The sequence below is a fragment of the Aquila chrysaetos genome, chromosome 8, assembly GCF_900496995.4.
Source record: "Aquila chrysaetos chrysaetos chromosome 8, bAquChr1.4, whole genome shotgun sequence".
Taxonomy (NCBI): Eukaryota; Metazoa; Chordata; class Aves; order Accipitriformes; family Accipitridae; genus Aquila; species Aquila chrysaetos.
In genome coordinates, this window is record NC_044011.1 from 37,597,733 (window position 1) to 37,618,904 (window position 21,172).

General features: G+C 57.3%; 1 protein-coding gene across 1 annotated transcript; it reads right to left on the reverse strand.

The window, feature by feature from the left end:
* Positions 1-1,899: 1,899 nt before the first annotated feature.
* PAX1 (paired box 1) lies at positions 1,900-8,954 on the reverse strand. The gene is given in 6 exon segments (XM_030023591.2): positions 1,900-2,620; positions 5,142-5,361; positions 5,630-5,772; positions 6,923-7,121; positions 7,123-7,553; positions 8,636-8,954. Coding segments are annotated over 6 exon segments (1,089 nt in total). The 5' UTR covers positions 8,640-8,954; the 3' UTR covers positions 1,900-2,528.
* Between the last annotated feature and the right edge of the window lie 12,218 nt (positions 8,955-21,172).

The following is a 21,172-nucleotide window of genomic DNA, read 5'->3' on the forward strand; positions in this document are numbered from 1 at the left end:
CAGAGGGATGTCTTTGCCTTGGGGCTGTGGCAGATGCTAAGCATCGAGCTGTTGTTCAGGGTTTTTGGCAGGTTCATGACAGTCTTGGAAGGGAATAACTCAGGCACTCGCGCACCATCCCAGCAGGACACTAATTAAAAGGATCGGACTCTGTGCTATGTCTCCGTCCGACCCCAGCACTTGTGTCTCGCTCATCCCAGACGTCCGTCAGAGCCCCCGGTCCCATCTCTGCGGGGTGCAGGAGCTCCGCCCCATCCTGCATGGGATGGGGGAGATGAGGGCTAACAGCTGGGTCCCCACACAGCAGGGTGCTGCGAACCCAGCTAACAGCAAATACCAATGTGAGCTTGGGGTGCTGGGAGGCGGGGAGTTTGGGGTGCATCCAGCCCTGAAGCACCCCAAGGGCCCAGGCTTTAGGAACCAGAAGGTGCTGCAGGACTAGATGTGGCTAGCAGAACAGAACAGCCACTTATGGGACACAGCATGGCTTTTTCAGGCTATTTCAGCCTTTTTACAACGGGCTGCCACGATGATGGTGGGCATTCCTACTCAGCCAGACCCCTCCACAGCGTGGGAGCTCGGCACAGGTAACCGGCTTCTCCCAGCTCCCCAGCAGAAGGGCTTTTTGGCAGCCCTATACAGAGGATAGACAAGTTTCTTCAGGCTCGTGAGCAGTAAGGTTTCAGCATTGTGGATGTGAAGGGCTCCCCTGACCTCCCAGACCAGCAGAGTTCAAGAGAGATGGGGCTTGGGCTGTCCCCATGCTCCCCTCTTCCCCGGGAGGGGTTGTATTTCCCCAGCTGCTGTGGTGTTGGGGTGGACAGAAAGGCCGTGCATGCTGCGGTCCAGCTTTAAGGGTGTTGCTGTCAGTCATCTTTTCCAAAGTTGCTCTGCCACATACTCGAATGTAGCTTTAAATGGATAAACGTGGCAGGGGACTAGCCAGAGCTCTTAGCCATCTGTTTCAGGTGACTCGTCCGTCCTCGCATCCTTTAAAATGTAGTCAGTGACAGTTTGGCAGCAGATCTTGCCCTGGGACAGTACCCTCGCCTACTTAAAATTCCCTCCTTTCCCTCCTGTGCTTTGTAGTCAGTTGCAAAGACCAGCTCTAGCTGGAGGCTTTGCAGCAGCAGAGGCAAAACTGAACTTTGCCACCCCGAGGTTGAAGGCAAAATAATTTCCTGGGGTGGGATGTCAAATCTGGCATCCTTCTCGCTCCCTCTCTCCCTCCCTCCCTCCCACAAAGACACACTCTCCGCAAAAAGCCAGGCGTGTATTCTCCTGCCAGGATATTTCCTCCCTGCCCCGCTGTAGGACCTTCCCCTTCTCCAGACAATGAAGGGACCGAAGCCAATGGCAGCGGCTGATGGAGCCAGGGAATGCAAAAGCCCAGTGGAGCCCATCCTGAACGCGCCCCAGCCGGCTGGACAGGAGGGGGATAACGAAGCCCAGTGGGTGGGCTGTGAGGGGCAGCCCTGCCACCGGCCCCCCGTTCACTTGCGGCCAGGTGAGGCAGGTGGGAGCCAGGCTGGGGCTGGGGGGGCAGCCACCCACCTCCCTGCTTGTGCCCAGAGCTGGCCTGTAGCCCCACAGCATCAGGAGTCACCCAGCAGCGCCATGGCCCCCCACACCGATGCAGGAGAACCCCAAATCTGCACATGCAATTAGACATGGGCAGCAGGGCTGCAATGCGCTCACAGCAACACAGGGCCCCCAGGTGGGTGGGTGCATAAATCCAGACCTGGCACAGATCGATTCCTTCCAGCCAAGTGCCCCCAAGATCCCACCGGGTCTCTGCCGCTCACAGGCAACCCACAGATGCTGTCTGAGGCTGGGGGACACCGGGAGAAAGGATGGTGCTCAGCCAGACCCTGAAGGAAGGAGGTCAGTGGCATGTGCCCATGGTAGATCACTTTTTATTAAGGTTTGTTATTATAAAAATATATCATAAAACATTGTGGCACGTTTGTCCATTTCCACTCCGGGGCAGAGGCACTGGAAGGCCTGGGCAGAGAGGGCTCCATCCATCGCACCACTGCTCTGGCTGCGGCGTGGGGAAGCCAGAAACCGCTCCCTGGAGGAAAAGTCCTCCCTTGGGCTGGGACAGAGCCAGGGACACACCGAGCAATGGCTGGGGACGGAGGCATTCGCTGCCCTGCATCCAATGGTCTTCAGGGACATGGGAAGGAGAAAGAAAAACTGAAAGCAAGACCAAAAAAAAAAAAAAAAGAAAAAAAAAGACAAAATAAAGAAGGAAGACTGAGTCTCTTCTGTCACTCCTTTCCGATCTGATGGAGGTAAAGCGTCCCTCCAGGCAGCGTGAGTGAACGTCCCAACCGCGCCGCCCTGCACAGGGATTTGCCGTGGGAGGATGTCACCTCTCATTGCCCAGCTGTCTCCTTGTCCCCGCAGGCACCTGCCAGAAGCAGCAGCACTTTGGGTGTGGTTTGGTGGCACTTTGGGCTTCAGTTACAGTTTGCAGGTGCTTATTCCAAGAGTCACTGTCCCCAGGCTGCTGCTGCGCAGCTCTAGGAAGAGGAGGCTGGGATAGAGAGTCCATGGATGGTATTTAGAGGGTCTGGAGACTTCCCCACAGGGCTGGCAGGTTTTCTGTCCACAACTGCAAGAAGGGTAGAGGGGGGGAAAAAATAGACAACAAGGCAGCGGATTGATGGACTCCAAGCACATCGCTGCAGCCGGGCACATCCCACATCTGCACGCATGCGGACCCTCCTCCTGTAGCCCCCCAAGAGCGGCTCTGCCCCTCTGGGTCCCCCATCCGCCTGCCCCCAGGAAAGCCACCCCTTCAGAAAAGGGCTGCCAGCCTCTGTGTATCAGACCTCTCCCGGGGAAACGGAGAGGAAAGGGGGGACGCACCCCCCGAGTGATAGGGACCGTGATGATGAAGCCACCCCCTGCCATTGCCAGGGATCTGGATCTGCCCGGGGAGGTGACCCAGACCCATCCCAGCCACACAGAGAACACGTCCCAAGCACTTTCTTACAGCCTGTGGTTGGGGTGCCCTGGGAGGGGACTGTGCCACCAGTGCTGGGAAAGGGAAGGGGAAAGGCTCTGCCAGCTGTAGGAAAACTCCTCTTGAGCTTCTCCCCAGCCCCAGTTCATCCCAGGCACAGCCCAGCCCCGGGACGCATCACGGTGCCCGGCCCAAGGCTGGACCAGGCCCCCTGTATCCCCCCGCACCGGCCCCGCAGGGGCCTTCGGGGGGGGGCGGCATACAAAGCATCCCGGGGCTGCTGCGGGCATTGGGATAAGCAGGGAGGTTTTTCTGGGAAAATATCAGCTGTGACATCGGAAAAGGTCTGAACTGGAGGGTGAAATTGCCGGGCTGAGATTGTCATTAATTTCCCTCTCTCCTTATTTATTTCTTTCCTTCTCTCCTTCTTTCTTTCCTTCTCTCTCTGTCCCTTTCCCCTCCCACTGCCTCTCCCCCTCGCCCCCCCCCGCGATGCGGGTACCGGGGGCCGCGGGGCCCCGGCCGGCCGCCTCGGGAGCGGTGTGGGGCCGCCAGCCCACCCCGCCGCTCCCCCCCGCCACGCCGGGCGACCGCCCTTCCTCCTCCAGCCCCCCCCCCGCTTGGGGCTGGGGGCGGGGAGGCGTTTTGCCGGATATTTCGATATTTGGGTTGTCCCAGGTACGTAGCGGAACCAGAAAACCGATCGCGATGGAATTAAAAGAGAAAAAAAAGCTTTTAAAAGAAAAGGGGGGGGGGGGGAAGGAAAGAAAATAAAAGGAAAGAAAAAAATATGCAAAACCAAAAAAACCACAAACGTTTCAAGAAAGCCTGTAGGCCTTTCGGCAGAGACAGCTTGAAGATCGGCAAGACAGAAAACTCAAGCTCCAAGTCCCTTACAATACCTCGAAAAATATACTAAATACGCGCAGGTCACCTTTCCTCCTTTGTTCGTTCATTTTCTTTCCTTCCTTTTTTCTGTCCTTTCTCTCTATCTCCTTTTCTTTCTTTCTTTTCCTTTCCTCCCTCTCCCTCGCTTTCTCGCGCTCCGTTTCTCTAATTTTTCAAATAACTGGTTTACAATCATCTATTTTCACCCATTGATACTCGCAATAACTCATCCCCGGGACAGCTGATGTTATAACTCACAGCAGGTTGCCGTAGTTAGAAGCGGTAAAGGATCGTATAAAAAAGAAAATTTAAAAAAAAATTTAAAACCCAGAAAACCAACAATAAAGAAATGGACTAATAAGTGGGAAATTAATTGCAAATGTGAAAAAGAATAGAAAGTCTAATACCACGAAAAAGGAGAAAGATATCGACGGGGTTTTTATACCCAGAACAGATGAGTCGGGATTTTTAAAACGAAACCGCCTACCGAGGAAATAAAGCTTCCATCAATGAACCGAAATAATTAGCGGGAGATAAAAGAAACGTCCCAATTAACCGCCTCGAGTATATACGTTCAGCTCAAGCCCATGCGAGTCTGGGGGGGGGGTTATCTTTAACTGCTCCCCGCGGCGGGGCATTTATAACGTTAATAATTCCTAGTCGAGATCTCTGCCTTCCGCACTACCTGCACGGCTCCGCGGGAAGAGGGATGCCCTTAGTACCTCTTTTTATCCTCCTTTTCTCGTTGTTAATACGCGGAGGAACTGGGGAAAGGCCTCCGACGTGCGGAGGGGCCGCGGGTCCTGACCTGCCCCGCCGCACCCCGCAAATTCCCGGGGCGAGGGGGGGTTGAAAGCGGAGGATTCGCCCTAAACCCTCCCGCTTCCCGGGCGATTTCCAGCGCAAATGACCAGGAAAACGGATTCCCGGTTTACAATCCCGATGTTCGGGCTGAGGCCGGGCGGGAAGGCAATGGGCGGGGAGGTGGGGGGGGGGGGGGGTCTGGACCGGGACCCATCGAATACTGCGGCGGGGGGCACCGGGGGGGCTCACACCGGCGGGCGGCAGCCGCCGGCCCGGCGGAGCCGGCGGAGCCGGCGGGGCCGGGTTGGGGAGAAATATTACGGATATTTAAAATACTCAGCGAGGTAACCTCAGCCTGAAGGTGGGGGGACCCTCATCGAGTCCCTTAGCCCCCGCCGTTCCTCTCCCGCCGAGGCCCCGGAGGGGTCCGCCGCCGCGCACCCGCCATTCCCCCCCCCCCCCCCCCCCGGCTCACCTTCCCTCCCGGGCTGCTTGAACGCCATCGCCGTGGCCAGGTCGCCGCCGTGCACCGCCACGCCGGGCCCGTGGTGGGCCAAGGGGCTACCCTGCGGCTGCCAGGGGTGGCCCGGGGGGATGTAGCCGCCGGCCGGCCCGCCGTAGACGCCGTGCTGGTTGGAGGGGGGGTAGGCGCAGGCCGGGAGGAAGCTGCCCACCGAGGAGAGCCCCGGGGCGGGCTGGGGACAGGCACAAAGAAACACGTAGGGTACGCGGGGAAGAGTGGCTGTGCGGGGAGTGGGCACCGCCGAACGCCAGCGGGGGCTCAAAACGACCCGCCCGGCTCTGGGGGTCGGGGCTGCCCCTTCGGGGACGGGGGCGGGGGGGGAGCTGGCCGCGGCGGTGCGGAGCCCGGGCGGAGGGGGCATGGGAGCAACGGGAAATCGCCGTCGCCCCCCCCCCCCCCCCCGCCTTGTCCCGTCCTGCCCCCCCCCCCGCAGCAGTTACCTGCGGGTATTTGATATCTCCTTCCATGGCAGCCTTGTCGATGCCGTTCACTGCCTGGGCCGGGGGGAAGGCCGTCCTGTTGACGCTGGGCCAGTCTTCCATTTTGGGGGGGTAGGCAGACCCCTCTGTGCCAGCCAGAGCCCCTGGGGAGGAGAGCGCGGCGGCTCCGTTAGCGTTAGCATTCGCCCCTCCATTCCGCCCCTCCCCGGATCCGGCCGCGGCCCGAGCAGGTTTTGTCCCCCGGAGCAGGGATTGGGGTGAAACGGGGGGGAAAGCGCGGGTTTGCTAGTGCCTCTTGTTATAAACCGATGCGGGGGGGGGGGGGGGGTGGGCACAGATCCGCCTCGCCTCCCCCTCTCCGCCGGCATCCCGGGGACACAGGGCGGCCCGGGAGAGGCTCGGTCCTGACAGCCAAAATTAGGTGTACCCTGGTTTGGTACCCCACCGCGGGGAGAGGCTGCGCCCCCCCAAAACCCTGTCCCTCGGCTCTCCCCCCCCCCCCCCCGTCACTTCCATGCTCCCGATAATTTAGGAGGCCCAATTTCTCTTCTGACGAAGGAGATTTATAAAAGTGACATCGGAATTTTAAAGATAAATGATTGCACGGAGGCAAACGCATGCGGTTGATTTACTCGGGCTTTTGGAAGGATAAAAGGACTCGCACCCCCGCGCCAACACCCCCCCCCGCCACGTCCCCGTCCCCCCCCAGCCCGGGGCTCGGGGCCGGGCGCTGCCGGCGCTCCCCTCGCCTCCCGCGGCCGCCCGGAGCCCCGGCCACAGCCGCCCCGCCACGCTCCTCGATTCCTCCTCCCCGGCTTGATTTTTAAGAAAACCGGGGCAATTTCTCGGAGGGATCCCCGGGAGCGCCGTGCCTCTTTTCCGAGGTGGCTTGCCTTCTTCTTCTTCCCCTTCTTCCTCTCCCCTGGTTTGTTTTCTCCCCTTTTTTACCCCCCTTCCATATTTTTTTTTTTTTCCTTTGCAAAGGGAAATTCAGGGCTCCGAATTTGCGGTCGGCAATCTATCATCCCTACGAAAATATTTTCCACATTTTTCATAAAAAGTTCAAGATGTCTGAGCCTCCCCGCATCTGGCCCCGCCGCCCCGTCCTGCCGGAGCGGGGTGCGGCGATCAAAAAAACACATCCCCCCCCCCCCCCCCAAAAAAAAAACCCCAAAACCCCACCCCGGGGCGGGGGGGGACACGCACGAAAGAGCTGCTCGCCGGGAGGGGAGCGGGCCGTCCCCCCTGCCCGGGGGCCGGGGTGTCGGCGCGGGGCCGGGACGCGGTACCCACCCGTCTGCTCCACGAAGGTGCGGATGCCCAGGATGTTGGTGACGGAGTGGGCCGAGGGCCAGGAGCGGGGCAGGCTGACGTGGGCCGCCGCCACGGGGGCGCCGGGGTGACCCCCCATCTTGGCGGCCGGCGAGGCCATGGGGCCGGGGTAGGGGTACTGGTAGATGTGGTTGTAGGGCAGGGCGGGCTGCGGGGGGGGGCTGCTTGCCGCCGTCGTAGGGGCCGGGCTGGGAGAGGCTGCCGATTTTGTTGCGCAGGATCCTGCTGATGGAGCTGACCGAGGGCACGTTGTACTTGTCGCAGACGCCGTCCGCCAGCAGCCGGTCGCGGATCTCCCAGGCGAAGATGCCGGGGTCGCCCTGCTTGTAGTCTCGGATGTGCTTGACCACGTTGGGGGTGGTGACCCGCGGCTTGCTGCCGCCGATGGCCCCGGGCAGGATGGAGCCGGTCTCGTTGTACCGGGCCAGGATCTTGCTGACGCAGCCGTGCGAGACGCGGAGCTGGCGGCTGATGTCGCAGGGCCGGATGCCGAGCTGCGCCAGCTCCACGATCCGCAGCCGGATGGCGTTGGGCAGCGGCCGCCCGTTCACGAAGACGCCGCCCAGCTGGTTCACCTCCCCGTACGTGTGCTCTGCAGCGGCGGAGCCCGTTACCGGCGGGCACGGCGGCGGAGGGACGGGACGGGACGGGAGGGGACGGGACGCGCCGCCGCCGCCGCCCGGGTCGCGGCCCCCGCCGGCTGCCCGGCCGGAGCACGTCTAGGCGGCAAAGCGGGCGTGGGATGGGGCTGAGGTGGGGAGGGGAAAGGGAAAGGGGGAAGAAAATGGGGTGGCGGGGATGGGGAGGGAAGAGGAGAAGGGGGGGAACGGGGACAAGAGGAGAGGGAGGGAAGGGGGAAAAGGAACCAGGAGCAAAAGGAACCGAGGGAAAGGAAAAGGGGGAAAAGAAGGGAGGGAGGGAGGGAAGAAAAGGGGAAGGAGGGGGAAAGGGGGGGAAGAAAAGGGGGGAAAGGAAAAGAGGGGAAAAGAAAAGGGGGGGAAGAAAAGGGGGGGGAAAGAAAAGGGGGGAAGAAAAGGGGGGAAGAAAAGGGGGGAAGAAAAGGGGAAAAGGAAAAGGCGGAAAGGGAAAGGGGGAGAAAGAAATGGGGAAAAAGAAGGGAGAAGGGGAAAAAAGAAAAGAAAGGAAAGGAAAGGAAAGGAAAGGAAAGGAAAGGAAAGGAAAGGAAAGGAAAGGAAAGGAAAGGAAAGGAAAGGAAAGGAAAGGAAAGGAAAGGAAAATGAGAACGAGAGAGAAAGGGAGAAAGAAAGAGAGAAACGGAAAGAAAGGCAAGGAGGAACAAAGAGAGAAAAAGGAGAAATAAAGACACACAAAAAAAGGAGGGGAAAAAAGACAGAAAAAAGGAGGAGAAAAAAAAGACAGGAAAAAGGAGAAGCGAGGAGGACGGGAGAAAGAACCGAAAGAAGGGAGCAGAGCGAACGAGAAGGAAGCGGGCAGCCGAGAGCCTTCCCGGCCGGGCACGTCGTGCCGGACCCCCGCCCGCCGCCACGACGGACCGGAGGGCCGCTCCGCAGCCCGGGCCGCAGCGACGGACCCCCTCCCGGCGCCCCCCTCCCTCCCGCCCGGTGCACCCACCCCCCCCGCCCCCGCCCCCCCTCCGCCAAGCGATACGGCGGAGCCTGTCCCGGAGCCCTCCCCGCCGCCGCCCGCGCTTACCCATCGCCCGGCGCCGGGGGAGCTCCGCTCCGCCCGGGGAGGGGGCACCGCCTGCCTGCCGCGCCGCAGCCGCAGCCGCAGCCCCGGCCCCGGCCCCGGCCGCCGCCGCCGGCCCGGCATAGAGGGCCCGGGGAGCGGCGGAGGGCGGGCCGGCTGGGCGGGAGCCGGCGGCGGGGCGGCGGGGGTGTCCTGGCGGCGCCGGGCCGGTTCCCCGCTCGCGGGGAGCCCCCGCCGCTACTTGGGATCAATTTGACGTGGGAAACACGTCAATCTCGGCCGTCACGGTGGAGGCGCCGCCGCCGGCCGCCCATTGGCTCCCGCGCCGCTCCTAAATGGCCGCGGCCGCCGCTCCCCGCCGCGGAAAGGGGGGGGGGACGGGGGACGGGGGGGGGCGACGGGGGGCAGGCACCCTCCGCCCGCCCCCGCGGGGCCAGCGCCCCGCCCACGGCCGGGGCTGCCCGCCCCATCCCCACGGGACGCCCCCCCCCCCGGGACCGTTTTAGGGCTGCGGGAAGGCGGAGCGGGGTCCACCGTGGGGGTGCCCACGCCCCCTCCCCTTCTTCCTTGAGGCGGCAAGGTCCCCCGCCGGCCCCCTCCCCGCCCTCGTTCCCACGCGCGACGCGGACACGCGGGCCGGGGCGCAGCGCCGGCACCTGCCCGGCCTCCAGCCCCGACGGCCGCCGCGGGGCCGGGACCCACGGGCGGGGACATAGCCGGGGGCTCCGGGCGTGGGTTTGGAGGGGGAGGCTTGTGGTTTCGGAGGGAGCCGCCGGTGCCGGTGCGGCCCGGGGGCGAGGGGCTGCGCTCGGCAGCGGGGGGGGTAGGCGGTGTTTGCTGCGGGCCGGGGCCGGACACCTTCCCCGCCTGGCTTCCACTGCCGCCCACCCCGCATCGAAATCCGCCTTTTTCTTACCCGAATAGTAACGCCCGAAAGCAGCCTCGTACAACGTGGACGGGGCGAGCGTTTGGGGGATTTCCGTGGATTCCCCCCACCCCACCCCAGGAAAGGTCTATCGTGAGTGTTTCCCCGCAAACGACTGAAAGGGCGGGGGGTGTGGGGGGGGAGCGGGGAAAGCCGCCTCGCAGCCAGCCGCGGGTATCGCCTTCGCAACCGCATCGAAAACCCGCTCCTCTTCGGGATTTAAGGGGGGGGGGGTCGGGGGAAGAGGCGGGCAGCGGCGCCGGGCAGCGGCGGGCGGGCAGCCCCCACCGCTTCGGGGTCCGGCCTCGCCGCCGGGAGCGCGGGCAGCGGCGGGCAGGAGAGGCAAACGGCGTCTCCTGCCAGGGGCACGACATCCGTGGCGGGGGGGGGGTCGGGCGGGCAGGGGGAGAAGCCCCCAGGCGGTGCCCAGCCGGCCGCCCCCTCCTCCGCCCCGCGCCGCATTAAACCCCTGCGCTCCCGCCGGCGTCGGGGCAGACGGTGCCGCCCGAGCGTTGGAAATCGGTCGTGGGGAAAAGAGAGCGGATCGATTAAACAGCGGCTGAGAATCGCAAAGGGCCGGGTGCCCCCTGTTTGCCTTCCCCCTCCCCTCCGCCCCCGGCTACGGCCCCCGGGGGAGCGCCGTGGCGATGAGTTTGCCGTTCTCAGCACGCGGCGGAGCGGGGCCGGAGCGGCTGCCGGCAGCCTGCGGGAAGGAGACAATCGAAAGGCGGCCGAGGAAACCAGGTGTCTCTCTCCCTGCCCCGGTAATCCAACGGGACGATTTTTTTGGGGCATGCGGGGGTCCCCTCCCACCCCCCGAAGAACCTTTTCCCCCGGGGGACCGTGCCCAGCCCGCAGCCGGGCCCGCGGTGAGGGGCGGAGGGGAGGGGGCAGGAGCCGGGGGTCCGGGGGAGCCGGGGGCCGGGGAAGCTGGGCAGGGACCCCTCGGGAAAAGCCGCGGAGCAGCAGCCTGGGCCGTGCGGGCTCCGGCGCGGAGCTCCCCACCGCGCCCGCTGTAGGAAAGGGAGGCCGGCGGGCTCGGCCCGGCGCGCAGGCGGTGTACGAGCGGGCCCGCGGATTCTGCGCGCTCCTTCTCCTCCCGGAGCTGGGGGGGGGGCTCTTACCGTGATGCGCACACCCGCGCACACGCGTGACCGCAGCCAGCTTGCAGCCCTGCTCCGCGGGGATGGGGTGCTGGGGGAGGCTTTCAGCAGGTGTTTAAAGAAAAAGAAAAAACAAAATACGCCCGCCCCGCAGCAGAAGCAACCCCCCCCGGCCCCAGCCAGCCCCTCCGCCGGGCACCTGCTGCGGGAGAGCCCCGCGCACGGCCTGCGGCTCCCCGCCGCATCCCCCCGTGGCTCTTCCCCGCTCCTGCCGGGCCCCCGGGGAGCGGCCTGGGGGCTGCCCCGGTGGCCTCTGCCTCCGCAGGCTTTGAGCCAGAAAGGACAAGGGCTTGGCATCGCTAGCGGGGTCGGGCGAGGTGTCCGCGGGGCTGCGCGGCTGCCTTGTACCGGCGGGAGAGGGTCCTCCCAGGCCCGGGCGGGGGCAGGCGTGCGAGCGGGGAAGGAAACGCAGGAGAAGAAAAGCAGAAGAAAACGAAGAGGAGGAAGGAGAAGAAAACGAAGAGAGAGAAGGAGAAGAAAAAGAAGAAGGAGAAAAAGAATAATAAAAAGAAAACGAAGGAAGCAAAGAAGAGGGAGAAAGAGAAGAAAAAGAAGAACGAGGAAAAGAATAATAAAAAGAAAACGAAGAAAGAAAAGAAGGAGGAGGAAAACAAGAATAAAAAGAAAATGAAGGAGTAGAAGAAGGAAAAGAAGTAGAAAGTGAAGAGGGAAAAGAAAGGAAAAAAGAAAAAAGGGAAAAGAAAAATAAAAAAGAAAAAGAGGAAAAGAAAAAGAAGAGGAAAATAAAACTAAAAAGAAGAAAAAGAAAACGAAGAAAAAGAGACGAGAAAAGGGCAGGGGGCTGCGGGGAGCCGGGCAGGGCGGGGACAGCGGGCAGCGGGCAGGCCGGCGCAGGTAGGGGTGCGGGCGGGGGGGGGGGGTCTCTTCTCTCCCCCCCCGCCCCGCAGAGGCCGCTAGGAGGGAAGGGCAACGAGCCCCCGGTGCAGCCGGCCCGGGCGAGCCGAGCCCAGCCGAGCCGGGCCCGGTGGCCGGGCCCGCAGCCCCGGGGAACCGCTCTCCCGCTGCTGATGCCAACCCGGCTCCCCAAACGCTGGATAAAGCGATTAATCACACCAGCACCACCACCACCCCCCTCAATGCTCTCCGTGGTGCTCAGCGCCCTACGGACAGCTGGGGGCAGCGCCTGGGGGCTGCCCGGCACCCCCAAACCTGCTGGCCCCCCCGGGCCGAGCCCCTCCCGCCCCCCCCCCCCCCCCCGCCCTTGCTCTGAGATGGTTTTAATTTGCTCCGGCTCTCTTTTTCCCTGCCACCCCCTCTTCCTCCACTCCTCTCTCGGCTTATCCCCGCTCCCTCCCTCCTCCACTTTTGATTTAGTGTCCTGAGCTCATGGTCCGGCATGGAAAATATTAGGCTGGGGCTAAAGCTTTGGGATGGGGGGTCCCTGTGACACCCCCCCCCCCCCCCGGGGTGAGGGACAGGCTGGGAAACCCACCCCCGGAGCGGGGGCAGCAGCTCCCCGGGAGCCCTCTGCTCGGGAGGGTGCCCTGCCGCTACCCCTCCGCCAGCACTTCGCTCCTCGGCCCACAAAGTGATAAATACTTTTTTTTTTTAATTATTTTTAAAATATTCTTTTCTTTCTACTGCTGTGACAGAAAGCTCAGAAAAATCCCCTTATTCTAACCATATTGGCAAAAGCTGCTGGACATTTGTGGATATTTTTACACCGTGCCTTCCAAGGAGCTGAGCTGCTCATGAGAGACGCACGATTTTGCGTTGTTAGTTTTGCTGAATAAAAATATATATCGGCCGTGAAGCAGGTAGCTCTGAAAGCTTTTTTTTATTTTTAAATAGAAAGATCAAGAATATTGCTTTACTGCGGCAGCCATCAACTAGTATAGTTAAAGATAGGGGTTCCCGTGTGTTTCCCTATTATTTACTCTATACTCGTTAATGATTCAGAAATGCTGGGGCTCTTAGGGGGGATATTTAGTTTAGTCATGGTTATGGAGCTCATTTTCTGTCGCGATCAATCAAAATTGGAAAAGCCTATTGCAGCGGGTTCAAAACGAGCGCCTGTTCACAAAAGGCACGCTGCAACGCATAATGTTTCTCCCTTGCAAAGTGGAGTGCAATATTATCTGGGTGCCTGTGCGTGTGCTTTTTGTGTCAGAAGGATCACAAAATTACTTCTGACAATTTTTTTTCTTGAGCATTTTGACACTGGCTAAATATAGAGCGTTGAACTATCCCGCTGTCACGACAAAAAAAAAAAAATGCTTTCTGTTTTCTGAAGAAAAGGCTTTGGAAGCTCAAAAAATAAAATCATTCGTCAAAGCTTCATGTGCTGTCTGAGCCATTTTGTTTAATCGTATATTTCAGCTTGGTAAAGGCCACAGGTTGAGTAATTAACAATAACTTGGTTTCATTTGTCAAAAGCAATTTAGCTGTATAAAATATACTCCACTGCAAGCCAGCAGGCTCCTCAATTCCACATGGAGAGAAAAAAAAAATACCAAAACCCCCAGATTTGTAGGTTTGGAATTTTTTTCTAAAGACTGAATTTTGATCACAGTGCTAGTCAGCTTCTTAAAGTGAAAATGATAGCAGGATCCTCGATCCTGGATAAAGTCAGCCCAGTTCTTGTGTAAAACGTTGCTGATCTGAGGCCAATGCAGATCATTTAAAATTATTGCCTTTGCTTAAATAAATAGCAGTGGATATATCCTACCTGTCTTTTTACTGACAGTATCATTATTTTCTTCTCCTTTCCTGCCTGTAAACCATTTCAGATGACTTGTAAGTCACTGCGGCTGGATTTGAAATCTCTTTTAATGCCCTGAGAAGCACATAGGCAGTGGGAGGTTTTTTCCACTACTGTCTGCATCCATCACCTGCAGAGGTGCACCGTTGCAGGCCATCACCTTAGCTTACTAGGCAGTGAAATTTTAAAAATACAAAGCAGTTTGAGAACAATATTCAACAAGTCTCAATGTTAACAGCACACAGAGGTCTTGCTGGAGGGGAGGCTTGCGGGCTGTCAGTAGAAGCGGGCGAGCAGGACGGGGACTGCCTGCTCTGGCTGGCTGTGTCTCAAAGGAGGGGGCAAACCAAAGCCTCTTCCCTGCAAAGGCTTAATACTGCGAAAAAGACATCTGTCAGGCGTATGCGAGGGGGACTGGCTTGCAGGAACGGCTTCATTAAACGGCAGGGTCGGTATTGAAATTCGGTTCAGCTGCCTGGGGATGGATGGGGATGGACTGCCCCGCTCCTCGTTGCCGGCGAGGAGGCTGCAGCAGCGGGGGTCTCCGAGGACAGGAGCCTTGGGGAAACACCACCCCACCACAGCATTGCAGCTCCAGGCTCTCTTCCTAGCAAGGGAGTTTGGGGAGGATGAAGGGCGTGCACCCATCCTTTAAAAAGCAGGTATGGAACCCTAATTCTGCACAGGACAGCACTGCTCTCCCCACGCTCACGCAGAGTCTCACACCACTGGCCACAGTGGCATGGCATCAGGGGCAAAAATCCCGAGACCAACAGCTGAGCATCTCTTTTTCTGGCTTTGTTAGGGCTTAGATTCAAACCGTGGTGGAAGCCACACTCCGGCATGTAATGTTGTTGCACGGGCTCTGGGCAAGTGCTGTACGGTTCGCAGGCAGTGCGTTTGTCCCTGGGGCATATGGCAGCGCCCGGTCTGCTTCCACGGGTGGGAAACGAGGTCTTGCGCCACAGCCACGCTGGCTGCAGGCCAGGAGGCAGATACCCGTGTCCTTTTGTGTTATACAGCCTTCACGGGGGAAATCAGAGCCAAGAGCTTTTCAATTTCCTCAGTTTGCCAAGCCCATTGCAAAAAGACACCTTTGAGCTTCTGCATTCAGGTCCTTCCTTTCCATCCTGCCTTTACGACATTGAAGACATCGCCTGCATGGCCCCCTCCCGCGCTCTTCTCAGGGCAAGAGCAAACAGCCACCCCTCTCCTGCAAATGCTCATCCAGCCCCAGCGCCACACCGTGCTGAGAACTGACAATCCTTGTGACTTTAGTGGGAGCTGTAGGTGCCATGAGAGATGGCCAACACCTTCTCAGATTAAGTCCTTGCCTCCTGCCTGGCCAGCTGCCCCAGAGACCACTGGAGTCAGCGTCTGTGTCTCTGTTCACTTTGGTGAATATTTCATTGGTCCTACAGTGCACTGAAAGAGAAACAAAAAAAAAAAAATCCAGATATTTTCCTTTAGATTAAGGTCTTGCTTAATGTTAAGCCCATATGGAAATCTTTGCCTGAGTGTAAATCTCTGCAAGATCAGCTTATTAGCTTATGCCCAACTTTGCAAACAAACGCCGCACGTGCTCACCGACAGAAGGGATGAAGGGCTGCTAAACCTATTCCTTTGTTTTCTTATTGAAATGGTTTTCTCATGACCATAATGAAGTGGGAAGGCCGCACACTTGGCAAAGAAACGGATGTTAAGTTGTGCTGGTGGAAAAACACATCGCGTAGGCTGAAATAGCACCGGGTCGGCTTGTTGCATTTGGCACCGCGTGTACGGAGAGCGGCTGCACGCTGAACGGCGTGCACGCGGCCCCAGGGGAAGAGTGGGGAATCTCCTCCTCGTGGAAAATATTTCAGATGAGGTTCGGATACCTTTACCCATGCTTACAGTCAGCTAGGCTTTATGGCACAGATCCATCCGGCACAGCACCCACCGGCTCTCAGAGATGGTCCTCCATCGGTTTCGTGCGGGATCTTCTCATCCCTGGCGAGTCCTGGAGAAGGACCACGGGGGAAAAGGAGGGGACTTACATCAGCGTGACCTGAGCCAATGGTTTGGAAGAAAGGCCAGGTAAATAATCCGCTCAGATCTTACAGAGGAATAACCTGCCCTGCCTATCAGACAGCGATGGGCTCCACAAACCTGAAGACGAGGTCTCACCTGAGGCTGGGCTCTCCTCCTGGTGCAAGAGTCTGCGGCCAGCAGAGGGGCAGCTGATGCAAACACCAGCCGGGGCAGCTTCGGGGGACAAGCCTGGCCCCCACCTCCCACGTCACCTGCTCCACCGGCTGCAAAAACGTGCCTCACAGGCCGCTTGCTGGCAGCTGTGGCAATAGAAGGGACCTTCCCCATTAGTTTGCCTCATGCGTTTTGGTCAGTGTCTGGCTTGGCGTTAGGGGTGGGGAAGGATGCAACAGGTTAAATTTTATAGTGCTGGGCTATGAATATAAGGGATCTTCTGCAGCTCTTTACGACCCCGTGCCACATTTCACAGCTCTTAACAAGGGCACTGTATGAGGCATGCGCTCAGCGTGTTGTTCCAGCAAGCCAAGAGCTGTGTTTCACGGTGTTGTACCAAAGCATTTCACGGAGTTCAGAGCCATTTAGTGGCAGGTAAACTCCTTTCAGGGATCATTTCACAGCAGAAACTTGTATCAATATGAAAATGCACCGAGGTAGCAAGGCAAGAGTGAGGTGAGCGGCAGAGAACATTATAACCATCATAAAGACTCTGAATAATCATTGCAAAACTCTGTTTATTTCTCCCTGTATGTGGCACAGGGGATATAAAATAGGATTTACAGCACGTAAAGCAGTGAAGAGCTGCCTTGTCCATTCTAGCCGGCTCCTTTGGCCCTGAAGCACCTCTCTGGGGACCGCCCCGGTGATGCTCCCTTTGCTTCTCATTCCTGCCCACACATGCCGGCAGTGTGCTCCTCTCATAAGGCCCTTAAAATTAAAGATAAGGGGGGAAAAAATATACCTTACCTTCACTGCCCTGGAAATTGAGCAAAGACTGAGAGCAGGCATTGTGAGCAGCAGCCTGCCTTGCATGAAGGCACAGCCCTTCCTCCTCCTCCTCCTCCTCCTCCTCCTCCTCCTCCTCCTCCTCCCCCTCCTCCCATGAGTGCAGCAGCTAAACCCTGCAGTTCCCCCCACAGAGCTGTGGTGCCAATACACTCACAGTCCTGTAGTATTTGCTTCATGCATCCCTAATTAAATATTGCCAGCTTCCAGAGCTGATTTGCCAGGTTTGCCCGTATTCTCCCTCCCCGCCTCCTGGCTACAGCAATGCACCATGACCTGGGCACAAAGCTCTCAGGGCCAGCAGGATTTTTCTCAAGGCTTCATCTCAGCCAGGAGTTCTCCATTGGGTCATTTGGTGCAGCTCCGACACCAAAAGAACAGCACGCCTGGAGGGATGAGCTGCAGGTGATGGGAGGGAAACCCAAACCTTCTGATGGGAGGAAGGACCATCAGCTCCTCCCATCCCCTTTGCTCGGAGGGACGTGCTGTATATCGTGGTCCTTGGCCAGGCAAAGATGGGGCTGATGGTACAACCGCAGTCCTTTTCCCCTGTCGTGTCGTAGAAAAGAGGGAAAGCCTGTGAAGTGGCTGGCAATGCTGCTTTGGAGGAACTACTTCAAATGTGACTGGCAACAGCTGGAGCCCAATATTAGAAGTGAGCCTATGTAAGACACTTTCCCATCCTTCTTGGTGAAGGCAGTGTTTGCCCCAGGCTGATACTGGCTTTATGTCCTACTCCCTTAATAAAAGCACCTACAGACAGTGACGGGTGCTGCACAGCATCGGTACCAAATGGGGTCATGCTTTGGCATGAATTATTTTGGAATGGAAGCTATTGCTCAGTTCCCCTTGTCTCCCTGAATCTACAGGGCTGGCAAGAGATGATGAAAATAAACCAAAAAATAGTTATTTATATCCCGATAAATTGTTTTCATTTAAGTCTTTCTCCAGGGAAAAAAAAAAGTCTGAGCAAAATGGGTCGGTTTTTTGCAGGGGTGTGGGGTTGAGTAGAAGTGTTCTGAGGTGCAAAAGAAGGTTTTCTGACTGTTTTTTTTGCCAGATGAGATAAGAGAAAATTACTAGTCCTGTATGGCTGGAAAAGTTTTATTTTCATTTCAGGGGAAAGCCAAAATATTTTTTGATCTCTCTGGTTTGGGTTTGATGGGAGGTGCTCTGTAAGTTTGCTTTGAAAGAGGGGAAAAAACCTCCTAGCTTGTCTCATTTCAATTTTTTCCTGGAAAGCAGACGCAACATTTTGCAGTAAGCTCTTGTAAAAAATATATTCATGGCACTGGTCTGCAGCTGTGAGGGCATATGGAATGAGAGAAGAGCTGCTGAATATCATGATAGTGTTTTCACAGCCACTTCTTCAAACCAGGACCTCACTTTCAATCCTGCCCTGAAACCTTCCATCTCCTCCTGGCCCCTTTTCACCTCTGCCTCAGTGTTTGTCCCTGCTGGGCAGAACGCAAGCCCAGACCTGGTTTCACTGGCATGTGTTGGGATATACCTCATACAGTCGTTGTTTGAAATCAGGTGTTGTGTGAGACTTGTTGCAGCAAGTCAGATGAAAGATGCATAGCCCTCTGTCCCCAGAAATGGGCATAGAAAGACCCTTTCTTGCTCTATACCCTCCCAAGCAAGCTCCAGAACAGAGGGACTTGCTGATTTTTTTGCATAACACACCAAAGGGTTTAACCTGCATAAATTTGTCTAATCCTATGAACATCGGTGGGCGGGAGGGGAACTGGGAGATGAAAGCAGACCCGACCAGGAGCCGACTGGGACTTGCAGTAATTTCATCGTGCAGGAAGCCAGGCATCCTCCAGGGAGCCTGCACGGACCTGGCAGCTCCTTCTTTCTGTTGAACCTGCGCCCACGATATCAGCTCCTAAAGATTTTAAATAACAAATGAAACATGTTGTGCGTTATGTGAATGCTGCTGCTGCTTTCTGGTAGTTTTCCTGGAACAGCAGCAGCGGGAAGGAGCGGCAGGTGTTGGAACAGGAACATCTGCATCACTGGCTGCCATCGTCGGGATGGGGACCACGGACCACGAACAAAGAGCGGCTCCTTTCTGGAATTCCCCCTCTAAAACAAATGCCGCTCCTGGAGGGAAAGTGTACAGGTTATTTGAGTTATTGTGTGTTATTGGACATATGCAATGCCAGAAGCAACAGCAGTGTAGCCATTTGCTGTTCCTGAATCTAACCTGAACAGCTCTGCTCTCGATACTAAGATTTATTTGTGCAGTACGTACGGTTCCGTCTCCTGGTACAAACCTTATTTCCCTTTGCGCTCCCTTTGCCTTTGTTCGTTCCTCCTTCTCTAGAAAGGATTTGGGGGGGGGGTAGCAGTGCCCCAGCCTCACTGCCCTCATCGCTGTCAGGACCGAGAGCCGCTGGCTCGGGGATGGGCAAAGCCAGCGCTGGCCCCCATGATGTGCGCCGAGTGCCAAATCCTGCCCTCTTCTCTGCACCCTGAAGAAATTCAGCATTGCCATTACAGAACGGGGTTCCCCCTCAGCCCAGGACCGGGCGAGCAAGATCCTCGTGGACGGACGGGCCAGTAATTCGGATAAAATGTGAAGGAAACAATATAAGAGGAAAATTGAAGTCCAATTTGTAAAGGCTGCACACAAACAATGCTTCCTGCTATTAATTCAAAGGCATCAATAGCTGAGTGCTTTCAGGGCACAGTATCTATTCTGTTTTCCATTTATATGCTAGAATTGTGGTAGATGTCAGGAGAATTTAATACACATGATGTAGGCATATGAATAAGCTGGATCCTTTTCTGGGAACAAGTATTCATAAGTCTCCATGTGGTTCCACATCTACAAAGACATGGGTATTTATTTCATGAGATCTGGACTCCATTTCAGGCAAGAAAAATCCCACTAAAGCCAATGGGGAATCTTTCTGTTCACGTCAATGGATCTCAGAGCCCCGATTCAGGAATGCACTTAAAACACATGCTTAACTTTAAAGCCAGGCTTAAGTCTCACTGAAGTCCATTAGATGTAAGTGTATGCTTTTGCTGAAAGATGAGGAATTTAAGCAAGCATTTATGTGCTTACCTGAATCAGAGCTTGGCTCGCACTCACAGCAGAGCAAAGCTGAGGCTTGTAAAAGAAATACTACAGAAATAGCACACATTTGAAGTTTTACAGGTCCAGGTTGTCGGTCTGCGTTGTCCGGCCAGTGCGGGGGGAAAGGCTTTTTCGCAGACGAAGACAGGGCTCTGATTTCCCACAGTTGTCTGGGTAAACCCCTCCGGTTTGCACGGCCAGCCTCTCGGCGCGTGGCCCCGTGCGCTAGCCAGCACCCCAGCCGGTTTTTGGGGACGCTGCCCTGCCCTTCCCCTCCCGGCCATCATGTCCCCCCACGTAAGTGAAGCTTGGGTGGGTCATTTTCAGCACTCCCGCCATAGCCCCCCGCTGCCCTTCTCTTGCCTTCGGGGTTGGTTTGTGGTTTTTCATCAGAAAAAAGCATTTTGTCCAAATGGGTGCACTCCCCCACAAAATGACGGCGTGTTTTGGGGGGAAAAGGCCCTGCTGACCCACGGCTGCCTGCCTCCCCGCCGCACGGCCGGGCACCGGCCCCCTCCTTGTGCCGGCGCTGCCCCACCACTTCAAGGGGAAAGACACCTCTGTCTTCCCCCAAGAAGCAGTCGGGTGTCAAGGGGTCACCCCTCACCAGCATGAAAGCACCGGTTCCTCCCCAAAAGCCTTCCTCCGAAGCAGCCTGGTTTTGCCTGGGGGGCCAGAGGAAGCCCCGGCAGGTGTCACAGGCCCCCCGGCCCTGGGAAACAGTCTGCACCAGGTTATTGCCCCCGTGCAAGCCATATATTTCTGAGCGAGCAAATGCAAGTGCTACAGGAGCCCGACGGCTTCGCATCCCCCCTAGGGTACAAGCTGCTGCCAGCCAGGTTGCAAGGAAAGGCTGCATTATCGCTGGTAAATAACGCTTGCAGGTTAAAAAATGCATCTCCAGCTCGGGCGGGGAGAGGAGGAGGTTCCCTGGGATGGCTGCGGAGTGGGACGGAGGGACCGGGAGAGCACAGGAGCGGGAAATCCTCCAGAGAGACGGACATCCCCTTGTCCACTTCTGCCGTGTATTTATTTTGCCTCCTCCAAGCCCTCGCTCTGGCTTTTAGCAACCCGCAGCTGAATGAGTGACCTGCTCCAGGCTCCAAGATTCAACATCTGCAGTGATTAATTTCCTCAGGATTAAGTTCCTCTGATTTAAAACAACAGATAATGGCTAATAAGGGGAAACATCCCTATCATAAACACTGCTTTGGCATTTACCATTTGAAATAATTTACATTCTCTGGTCTAGTGGGTTTGTATCACCAGACTTAATGACTGTTTCTGTTTAATTTTCAGATGCTTAATTGCAGTAGAACACTTCAACACCATTAAATTAAAACAAGCTACCAGCTTTTCCTTGCCTATGCTGCTGGCCTGGCTCCAAGTGACATTTAAAGCGATCTCAGATGTTTTATTTCTGCCACACAGGCTGCTCGCTTACGAACAAAAAGTGCGTGTGCATGTCGGGGCAGGGGGGGTACCTAAATCCACTAACATGGGAGCATTAAAGACAACTTCCAGGCAGAAGAGAATTGGGATGAGGCTCGGGATCTGCAGCTGCTTTCCCTCCTCCGGAGCAGGTCTGCGGTACCTGGCCGTGCCG